Source organism: Corvus hawaiiensis, chromosome 19 (genome assembly GCF_020740725.1).
Source record: "Corvus hawaiiensis isolate bCorHaw1 chromosome 19, bCorHaw1.pri.cur, whole genome shotgun sequence".
Classification (NCBI taxonomy): Eukaryota; Metazoa; Chordata; class Aves; order Passeriformes; family Corvidae; genus Corvus; species Corvus hawaiiensis.
The window spans coordinates 511,148-521,398 of NC_063231.1; the positions used below are offsets into that span (position 1 = coordinate 511,148).

Sequence of the window (10,251 nt, forward strand, 5' to 3'; positions counted from 1 at the left end):
GCTCAGCCCTTGTCTTGCTGATGCTTTGGAGGAATCAACCCCTTCCTTTGGCCCCCCAAAATGCTTCACCAGAATGACTTGACCCTTGCCTGTCCTGCAGCGCTTCCAGCCGCGTGTGCAGCCCGGGCTTGTTGGTGCATTCGATCACATTGGGAGTTTTTACTGCATCAGTCATTAGTTCCTGAAGAGGAAAAACACTTTAGCCAACCCAAACCGGCAGAGAGCTACAGGGAAGATGGGAGGGGGAATGGGTTGCGCACTCGGAAATCTTCGTCAATGGTATCAAATTTCTTTGAATCCTCTGGCAGTTGACGGCGTGTGTCTTCGGATGCTATGAAGATTGTTTCCAGGTGACTCCACTTCCTCTGTACCTCAAACCAGGTGTTGATAACAGTGTCAGTGGTTGACAGCTTCTGCTGCCAGTCCTGTGCCCTCTGAAGGAAGAAGGCTCGGTACTTGGAGGCCAACACGTTCTGCAGCTGCATTTGGTTGTCCTCCAGCGTCTCAATGAGCACCTCATCCATCTTGAGCAGTGGGAGCTGGGTCCTGCTGTGGGGCTCATACTCGAACTCCAGTGTTGCCCAAGTAGTGTCCAGGGCATTCAGCACCTGCAGTTGGGGCACAAGGATGAGCTGGGTGCCATGGTGCTGGGTCCAGCCCCTGTGGGGAAGCAGGAGGATAGAGGAACGCCTGCTCCAGGCATGAGCTCCACAAGCTCTGTGTGCTCCCTGTGGACTCCAGCCCCAGGAACTGGAACACAAGCCCTTGACAGCCACAGAGTCACATTGGCACAGAGGTCTCAGCAAAGCAGGGGAGGAGGTGGGCCCCGTTTACCTTCTCCATCCCAGCCTCCTTTGTCGCTTTGTCCACAATGCCGCGAACCTCCTCCTCAAACTTGTGTAGGTTCAGCTGCAGCAGATCCGCGAGGGTGGTATCCTCAGACATGGTGAATTGCACCTGGAGCAGAACCAGCGTGGTTGGGCCGTGGGCTCCCCTCCACAGAGAGCCAGTCCAGCAGCACACCCAAACGAGCTCATTAACACCCGCATTTAGAGACCCTACACAAACACTTGCATATGGCCAGATTTAAACCTAATGGCACCCTTCCCTTGCTGGATGTGGATCTTGGGAGCCTCCCAGGCCAGGGGCTGGAGCCTCCTGGGCCAAGGATGGGCAGGAGGACTTGGGAGCACCTTGGTTGTCTGCACAAGTTCCTGCCAGTGCCGGTCCCTGATGGCTGGGTTCTGCAGCTCGCTCACGGCGCGCAGGGATGTCATCATGTTCTTCATGCTGCTCTCCAGCCCTGTGAACGCGTCCCAGCTCTTCACCTCCTTATCCAAACTCCGGATGTCTTTAGCAAATTTCTTGCACTCAATATCCATATCCTCAATGTTGAGGTCTGACCACCTGGTTGTATTCCAGGTGGAGATGCTCAAGTTCACCTGGACCCAGGATACATTTTCACAACATGTGATTAGCAGAAGCGTTCCTGCCCAGGAAGAAGAGCAGCATACCCAGTGCCCGCACGCCCTGTGTGCCCACCGGGCCCCCCACGCATGCACACGCCATGCAGACCTGCTCTAAGTGTGACAACCTGCCCCATGTCTCATCCTCCCTCTGATGGCAATGAGCTCTCTGAGAAGCTGCAACAGCTCTGCACCTTTGGCTGGCAATGCCCAGCTGGCACCAGGTGCCTGTGCTAGGTGCCCATGCCAGCCAAGAGCAGCCTGCTGTCCAGCCCTTGCCTGGAAGCAGCGTTGGGCACTGTGCCCTGGCTCCTAGGCCACAGCACGTACCAGGGTGACCATGTCCCAGAGCTCCTTCAGCAGGCACAGCTCCCTGCGACACGTTTTAAGCTGTTTGTACTCTGGGAGCGACACCTCAAACAGTGCAGCTGAGGTGGCCAGGTCTGCCATGTCCCTCTCCATGGCTGCGATGCTCTCATGTTGCTGGATGGAGGAAAAGAAAAGGTCTCAGCCAGGGACATGTCTCTACTCCAGCAGCTCTGTCCCTGCTGCACACCCAGACCCCCCCCCGTCAGCCTGGGAGCTGGAGCCAGAGCTGGAGCGGCTGCCCCTCCCCAGCATCCAGTGTCAGGTGTGGCCTGGCAGTGCCAGTGGGGACAGCAGTGGCCCTGGTGTCCTTGCCTTCTTACCCTGTTCAGTGACTTGTAGGGGTCTGGGTCTGCGTACGAAAAAGGGGCATTTCCCTGGAAAGTGTCCCGGAAGGCGAGCTGCTGGACCTGTGTGGGAGGATGGGGCTCGTGGGGGCAGCCAGGATCTGGCAGCTGGGAGAGCAGCAGAGTCTCCCTGGAGCTGCCGAGCAGCTGCCTCCCTGCCCGCAGCCCCCAGGCAGGCACCTCAAAGTCCTGGCACTTCTGGCGGAGGATGGTGGCCTCAGCGGCTTGCAGGGGTGCCGCATTCTCTGCGACCCGCAGGCACAGCCTCTTGTTGTTGTCCCAGAGCTCAGGCAGGTTCTGCAGTGGACACCATGTGGGGTCACCAGCCTGGCCCCTGTAAGCCCCTGCCCAGACCCCCACACCCTAGGCAGCCTACCTGGAGCTGCAGGTGGATCTCCTCTGGCATCTTGTCCCCGTAAGTCTTGAGCAGCGCAACTGTCTCCTTCAAGGGCTCAAACATGCTGTCAGTCACCTCCTGCCTCTCCCTGACCCTCGCCAGGTGCCCCATCACCTCCACCAGTGCTTCATAGTCTCCCTCCTCCAGAGGCTTACTCAAGCCGGCAGTGGACTCTTGGATGAAATCCTGCAACTCCTGTAGACTGGGAGGACAATGGCATTCACCAGGGGTCCCTGGGGCTCAGGGCTCATTCTGCGGGGCATGACCCCCCAGAGACTCACCCCTGGAACCTTCACCTGCGCTTTCAGGGCTCTGTCTCCCAGGGCCAGCCCTGCCCTGGCACACAGTGGTGCTTGTGCCACAGCTAAGCTGGGCTTCATTCACCGGCAGCACCCCATCCCTGCACCAGGGCTCACCAGGCCTTACCTGGAGGTGATGTGGTGGGCAAGGTACTGCCGGAGCACCAGGCTCTGGCCCTTGATGGCAGCCAGCAGCGCCTTCTTGAAGGGGCGGCAGTCACTCTGCAGCCACCCGCCAAACACCTTGGTTTCGGCAAACCCCAACACCTCTTCATACAGTGCTTCGAGTGTGTCAATCTGGGGATGAGAGTGGGTCATTGTCTGTGGCTGGTGCCCCCCTGGGCCCCCAATGTCCTCTAGGGCACCCCAAGCACCCAGCACATCTCAAGGCACCCATCCCACACCTCCTGTTGAAAGAGCTGGAGGGGTGGTATCCCAGGCGCCAGGGGCTTCTCTGGCTCTGTCTCCATCTCTTCAGGGCCAGGGACACTGCCCAAGATGAGGAAGCGCTGCAGGAAGTCCTCGGGGCTCTCCTCCCATAGGTGGGAGTGCTCCTCAAAGCTGGCACTGAATTCTTCACCTTCTGCCATGGTGCTGACCACCAGTGACATCAGCTTCTCCTGCAGTCTCACGAGATCTGCCTGCTCCTCCAGCGCAGTCTGAAGGGACAGGCAGAGCTCAGGGACGGGCTGGGGACACTGGCCACCCTCACCCACTTCCTGCTGAGCTGGGAGCTGCTGCCTGTGAGGGACTCACCTTGTAACTGACCGCCCCCTCCAGCAGCCGTGGCATGGAGGCTGCCACCGCCTCCGTGTCCCCGAGCAGCCCCTCCACCAGCACCAAGAAGCTGTCGCCGCTCCCCACCTCCAGTGAGGGCTGGTACTGCACCTGGCCCTCGCACAGGTCCATCTTCACCTCGAACAGTGGGGACACCTGGGCCTGAAACAGGTCAGTGCCTGGTGTGGGGCTTCATGTCCCACAGCCCCGCAAGCTGCAGGGAGCACAGGGACAGTCACGTTTGGCCACTGACCAAACTGACCGTGAGCGGTGGGACACCCCGAGCCCAGCACAGGGACACCCAGTGCCAGAGCACCGGGACCTACGTCAGGGACCATGTTGGTGAGCAGCAGCTGCAGGGATTTGTGAACGAGTCTGCAGAGCCCATCCAACACGATTCTGTCTATGTGTCCCACATAGGCCACCCACGTCTGCGAGGACAAGTCAGCCTTGAACAGAGCTGCGTTCTCCTGCCACGGGAAAACCAGCCGGCGTTTGTCAGTGAACACCCAGCAAAGGCATCGGCTCCTGACATTGCTGGCAAGCCCTTCCTCATGTGCCTGTGAGCCATCCAGTGCTCCAGGGCCATTCTCACCTTCACCATCTCCTGGATCCTCACACCTGTATTCTCGATGGCAGTGCGGCGCTGAGCTAAGGCATTTTCTTTCCCATCCAGGTCCAGGAGCGCGGTTGCCTTGTTGTCCTTTCTTCCAAACAAGGGAGTGGCTGAACAGTCCTGCAGGGAGGAGAGAACAGGGCTGGTCTGCTGAGCCAGGGAAAGGACAATCCTAGCTAGACGTGTCCTGGTAAGATGCTTGTGAAGTGCCAGCAAACATTACCTCCATCAGCTGGGTGATGTTCTCTAGGTTCAGCTTCGCTCTCTGGACCCGTCTCTGCAGGTCATGCAGGGTCTCCCTCATCTCCTGGATGTATTCCATGACACCTGGGAGGGAAATGGGCACACAAGCACATTGTGGAGACACCCCCAGGGCAGTGGGAGGTCAGTTGGTGCTGGGGACCAGGGGCCCCCAAAACGCACAAGGAGGATCCTCATCTTGGATGGCCAAGGTGGGGGTTTGTACCTTCATGGTTCCAGAACAGAGACGTCTCAGCGCTGGCCAGACGGACGTCCAGGGCCCCCAGCTCCCCTGCCAGCAGCGGCTCCTCCACTGGCATCAGCCGCTGCTTCACCTGGAGCCAACACATCCACAGGTGGGTGCTCAGCTGGAGCAGGGACCCAACACAGTGGTGGGGGGCAGGAGGTGGACAGCAGCAGCCACAGCTTGGCTTAGCCACAGGATGGGCACGGACCTGAGGTGCCAGTGATGTGCCAGTGGTACCCAAACTCCCCCCAGTCCCTTTCAGCCCGGCTGAGGTTCAGGGCGTGGAAAAGTAGTTGGGTTGTGTCCCCTTCAGAACCTGCCTCATTGTACCAGCCCACGATGAGCTCCAAGTTGTCCCCTATCTTTTGAAAAGTCTCATTTTGGGCGAAGAGGCTCTCAGCATTGCTTGGGATGTCCTGCTGCTGCTGGATATGCAGGTACTTCACCTCCCGCAGGACGGCAGAGAGCTGCGAGACGCCACAGCCGGGATGGGGCTCGTTAGCAGCCCCGCCTGCACCTCAGGCAGCCCCCGAGAGCGCGGGGCTCACACCGGGGTGAGGGATTGCTGGTGCTCCCCGTGCCAGCACCGACCTCTCTGCTGAAGTTCACGCTGAGGAGGGCAGACTCGGGGTCCCTCTGAAGCAGGGGCTGCTCCAGGCTGAAGTGGCATTCCTCGCCGGGTCCGGATGCCCATTCCTCGTAGATCCTCTTGCTGTAACTTTGCAGCAGCCCCATCATTTCCTCGTACTTCTCGGACACCAGCTCAGCCTCAGCACCCACCATGGCACTGTCGGAGCCACAATAAAGCAGCAGCTGCTGCAGCAGGGCGTGGGAGGGGACCCGCTCCAGGCCGGATCCTGCCCCCCTGCTGCCCTGTGTCCCCGCGGGATGACAGGGGACCTGCACCTACGGGTGGTCGATGGCCAACAAGTCCTTGTGTGGCCCCTCCAGCCGCTGCTGCAGCTCCAGAGCCCGCTTCAGCTGCCCGGCCACGGGCGGCAGGTTCTTGTGGATGGCTGGGGCCCCCCCGGGGGGTGGTGGGGACACGGTCCGGGTGTCATACAGCGCCTTCACGCTCTCCAGTTCGTCCTCGAACATTCCCAGCAGGGCCAAGTGACAGGGGGAAGCCTCAGCCCTGATCAGGGGTCGCTCCAGCACGGAGGCAAACATGTGCACCAGCTGCAGGAGAGAGAGGCAGGCGCTGGGTCCTGCACCCTGGAGCAGTCCCAGAACGGGGGAGACCCCGAGTCCCTGTGGGAGCTGCGTGCCAGGCTGCTGAGCTGGGGCACAGGTACCTTGATGGCAGCTGACAGGCGGTTACAGTCATCAAAGCCCTGGCAGAAGATGGCAGCCAGCTGCTTGTTTGCATCCTCAACCTTCTTCTGGAACTCTGCAAAGTCTCTGTTCCATTGCTGCCAGTGAGAGCAAAATGGTTTAAAGTGGCACAGCCCCTGTGCCTCCTTCCCAAGTCCTTCAGGAAAAATTTGCTGAACCCAGAGGGTCCAGAGCCCCATGACCCGCTCCAGAGCCAGCCCTGTGCTGCTGTGGGACAGTCCCTCTGCAGTGTGTTCTCACAAGAGATTTTTTATTTTCACTTAGCCAGTGTTAACACCTTCATTCCTGCATCCATTACATTTCCACTCCAGCATCTGCTCACCTCTTCGTCGGGATCCAAGGGATCATATTTGCATTCGGCAAAAGCTTTGGTGGCTTCACAGACCTCCTCAGAGATCTGCAACACCCAGCTCCCAAGGAAGTTTCCTCGCACCCCTCCCAGCACTGTCTTCTCCAGCTTCAGAAAGTCGATGGCTGCCTGGAACAGCTCCTGGCAAGCACAAAGCCCCTTTTACCTGTCTTCCCCTGTCCCAGGCTGCAGGTGCAGAGCTGCAGCACCAGCACAGGGCTGCACCCTGCCAGCTCAGCAGTCCTGAGGAGCATCCTCACAGGGATGCTCCCCGGCCCGGCTGGGGTGTGCCCATCCTGCCATGGGGGCTCAGGGTCGGGGGGGAAACTGTGCTGGGAATGGTGCCACTGATCTCCCAGTGATGCCCCACTGTGCCAGCGGCCCCAGCCCACCCCAGGCTGCGGCTGAGTTCACCCTGTGCCACTCCCACCCCAGGATCCCCGGGGCAGGGAAGGCCTGACTGAGGCTACCACTGTGCCCTGAAATTCTGTGCTGTCACCTTGATGGTCTTAAGCCTCTGCAAGAAGGTGTCCATCCTCCAAAAGATGTGGGGGGGTGGAAACTCCCAGACCTCTGGCTGCTCCTGAGAGGGGAGAGGGGCTGTCAGCCTGGTGCTGGTGTGGAGGGGGTCAGATGTTCCTGCACCATCCCTGCACCCACCGGGAACAACGTGGGCATGAGGTCAGAGCAGTAAGTGCTGTAAGACTGGAAGAACTTCTCCATGGTGGAGATGGCTAGTTTGATTCCTTCCAGGGTCTCCTGGGGTTCTCCTTGCAGCCCCTTCAGCAAGTCCTCCGGGCTCAGGTATTTACAGGTCTGGGACAGACAGACACAGGCAGAGGCCATTGTCAGGAGGATGCGGAGGCTCCTCCTGCCCCCTTCACCCCCACGGACTTGCTGGTGGTCGCCTGCAGCCCGTGCCTGCCCCAGACTCTCCCCAGCCCTATGGGGGGCTCTGCTGTTCCCTTGTCTGGGGTGTCTCTGCGTCACCGTAACTGGACTCTCCACATCTGCCCCAGAGAGACAACTGGAGGGGACAGGGCTGGGTCAGTGCTGGCCCTGGGGCTGTACCTGGCTGATGAAGAGGTTGCAGATCTCCTGCAGGACATGGGCTATGTGGGCAGGTGAGTGGTAGTGCACGCAGTGAGCCCGGAGCAGGCAGACGGTGCACAGCACCTTGGGCATGAAGGAGCGCAGCTGTGGGAGCAGAGCCTCATCAGTGCACGGCCGTGGCAGAGCGAGGGGGATGTGTTCCCCCTGAAGCCTCTGGGGCTCTGCTGTTGCCCAGATGGGGCCACCAGGCTGTGCCTGGTTATTTTGCCACATATCACTTACCTGGGAGTAATCCGCTTGCTCCATCTCCTCCAGCAGCGTCTGCAGCGGTTGCAGGTGGATGCTGACATCATTGGCTTCCTCCAGACCTAGGACATGGAGAAACTCTGTGTTGGGATGAGGACGCCTTGTTGGAGGCAGCCACCACCATGTCGTGGGACCTCACCACCACTGACGGCCCTGAACATGTTCTGCAACGACGGCCAGTAGCAGCTGTCAGCCTTCTCCAGTGTCTTGACCAGCACTGTCACTTGGGGTGAGAACAGCTGGCAGGGAAGAGGCGTCAGATCAGCAGGGGCGGCTCAGCATGGGGGGCTCAGCATGAGGACATGTGGCCACCTTGGGTGAAAGAGTACCTGGTTATTGATGCACTCCAAGTTGGTCATCCTGGTCTGCCAGAATTCAAACTCGACCCTGGGCAGGGGGTGCAGCCCCTCCAGCAGTGGCTGCGCTGAGTTCTGGCTAAAGATCTCTTCAACCTGCTGGAACCACTCGATGACGACGGTCTCGATGGAGTGCAGCACTGAGCCGTCTATGGGCCCCACCAGGCTGAAAGGCAGGTGGGTTATGCCCCATGGGAACCCCAAACAGCCCTAGAGAAGCCCCTCATGCTTGCTTGTGGCCATCTCTGCCAGTGCAGATGCCTGGCATGAGCCCCTCAAACATCCTCTGCTGCAGGGGATGGCTGTGCCCAGGGCTGTGCAGGGACCGAGCCAGGGTCCCAGCTCCCCTCCCTCCCCGAGTGATTTATGCTGTCCTGGGCCCCTGCCAGGCTTTTGTGGCACCAAGTGGTGCCAGCAGCACCCACCAGTCCAGAACGGCGCCTGAGTCATCCCAGCTGACCAGGTGCTCGGGCAGTGGGAGCAGCGGCTTTCCCTGTATCTTCCCACTCATCATGAACATCTTGTTCTGCAGCTGGTGAGTGTGCCGCATGACATCCTCCACCACCATCCTGGGCCAGCCCTCATTCTGGCTCAGGAGCAGAGGGGACACAACCTGGGAGACAGGGCTAGGTCAGGCACTTGGTGATGAGCTCCCGTACACAGGGCAGTGGGCACCCCAGTGTTCCCTCTTGCTGCCCGCTGAAGCACAGTCTCAGCGCAGTCACGGCTCTGTTGGCTACGGATGGGCTTTGCTGATGTTTCTCTCATCAGTGTGACCAAAAGGCCCCTTGCTCTGGGCTTCCAGTCCTTGTGGGCTGGGAAATGCTGGAAGTGGCAGAGTGAGTGCATCTAGCGGAGTCAGGGGCTGAAGCCCCGAGCACTGAGGGGGAATAGTGGGTGCTCCTGGAGCTGATGCAGCTTTCGGTTGCTCTGGACTGGCAGCAGGAATATTTATGGGAAGTTTGAGAGAAATCCACTTAGACATTTCCCAGCTGCAGGGTAGAGGTAAGTGGGCATTATTATGAGTTTCTAAAATTGCAGAGAGGAAGTGATCCAGTTGGGGCCAGGAGAAAACCGGGCTGGTGACCTTGACCCAGCTCTTGTCCTTGTGGGGCTCGTTCAACAAAGAATGGGAGCCGCCTCAAGGTCAGGGTGAGTGCCTGGGGCAAGTTTCTTCTATGAATTTTAGTTTATTTTGGAGCCCACCTGGCAGTTTGGCTAGAGCAGCCCACAGCGGGGGTCCCAGTGCAGCAGTGTACCCAGGGAGCCCAGCTCACCCTGCTCAGCCTGTGCCTGCATGGGCAACCCACCTCCAGCACCACAGTGATGAGCTGCTCCACGGGTGAGGGGGCAATGTCTCCCACCAGCAGACTGCTCCGACAGTTCTCCCCGGTGATGTTCTCCCCCTTCTTCTTCACAAAGTACATTCCCTTGCCCTTTAGGGTGGGTGGGAAGCAGGTAGCGGGCAGGGGCTGCCCAGCAGGGCTCAGCCCCAGCACCAGCTCCAGCATTTCCGGCTGCTTGAAGAACTTGTCCAGCATGACTGAAGTCTCCTCGCTGCCCATAAACTTGTCCCACTTGTCTGGCCGGACACGCAGCAGCACTGTGGCCAAGCTCTCGAGGACGCCTAACCGCTCGTCTTGTGTGGCTGACATCGTGCCAGCACCGGGCTCGGCTGCAGCTCCCCAGCACCTGGGGTGGTCCAGTGGGCAAAACCCTGCTCAGCCAGGGGCTGTGCAGACCCCACACCCTGACCTCCTGACACTGGCCATCTCACCCCTCCACTGCCCTCAGCCTTCCCTCTGCACATGCAGTCTTAGGGGAGGCTGCCAGTCCCATCCCTGCCTGGCCCCAGTGGCCCCAAGCCTACCCCATCACTGCCTGGTCCATCACCACCCGGCCCTACCACCCTCTGACCTGCTCCATCCCTGACTGGCCCCATCACTGCCCTGGCTCACCCCAATCTTACCTGGCTCTACTGCTTCCCTGCTGCACCCCTCAACCCTCCAACAGCCTCCAGCCACTGTCTGCACCCCAACCGACAGTCTCAGCAGTTGAACCGACGGTCTGTGCCCCAACCGACCCTGCACCAGCCCA

The 10,251-nt window shown here is 59.9% G+C and overlaps 1 protein-coding gene across 1 annotated transcript in view; it reads right to left on the minus strand.

Annotated features, from left to right (window-relative positions):
* DNAH17 (dynein axonemal heavy chain 17) overlaps positions 1-10,015 on the minus strand; it is a 32,787-nt gene extending 22,772 nt beyond the window's left edge. Inside the window, exons 1-28 of the mRNA XM_048323762.1 lie at positions 9,465-10,015; positions 8,580-8,767; positions 8,128-8,320; positions 7,938-8,037; positions 7,775-7,860; positions 7,511-7,636; positions 7,100-7,255; positions 6,939-7,022; positions 6,413-6,580; positions 6,051-6,167; positions 5,666-5,934; positions 5,347-5,542; positions 5,076-5,222; positions 4,735-4,843; positions 4,492-4,595; positions 4,248-4,388; positions 3,979-4,122; positions 3,632-3,814; positions 3,280-3,534; positions 3,003-3,172; positions 2,556-2,778; positions 2,360-2,476; positions 2,156-2,242; positions 1,797-1,949; positions 1,194-1,442; positions 835-957; positions 261-608; positions 90-181 (exon numbers count right to left, since the gene is read on the minus strand). Of these exons, the coding sequence (XP_048179719.1) occupies positions 90-181; positions 261-608; positions 835-957; positions 1,194-1,442; positions 1,797-1,949; positions 2,156-2,242; positions 2,360-2,476; positions 2,556-2,778; positions 3,003-3,172; positions 3,280-3,534; positions 3,632-3,814; positions 3,979-4,122; positions 4,248-4,388; positions 4,492-4,595; positions 4,735-4,843; positions 5,076-5,222; positions 5,347-5,542; positions 5,666-5,934; positions 6,051-6,167; positions 6,413-6,580; positions 6,939-7,022; positions 7,100-7,255; positions 7,511-7,636; positions 7,775-7,860; positions 7,938-8,037; positions 8,128-8,320; positions 8,580-8,767; positions 9,465-9,809 (4,673 nt within the window). The 5' untranslated portion in view covers positions 9,810-10,015. The remainder of the gene's footprint in view (positions 1-89; positions 182-260; positions 609-834; positions 958-1,193; positions 1,443-1,796; positions 1,950-2,155; positions 2,243-2,359; positions 2,477-2,555; positions 2,779-3,002; positions 3,173-3,279; positions 3,535-3,631; positions 3,815-3,978; positions 4,123-4,247; positions 4,389-4,491; positions 4,596-4,734; positions 4,844-5,075; positions 5,223-5,346; positions 5,543-5,665; positions 5,935-6,050; positions 6,168-6,412; positions 6,581-6,938; positions 7,023-7,099; positions 7,256-7,510; positions 7,637-7,774; positions 7,861-7,937; positions 8,038-8,127; positions 8,321-8,579; positions 8,768-9,464) is intronic.
* Between the last annotated feature and the right edge of the window lie 236 nt (positions 10,016-10,251).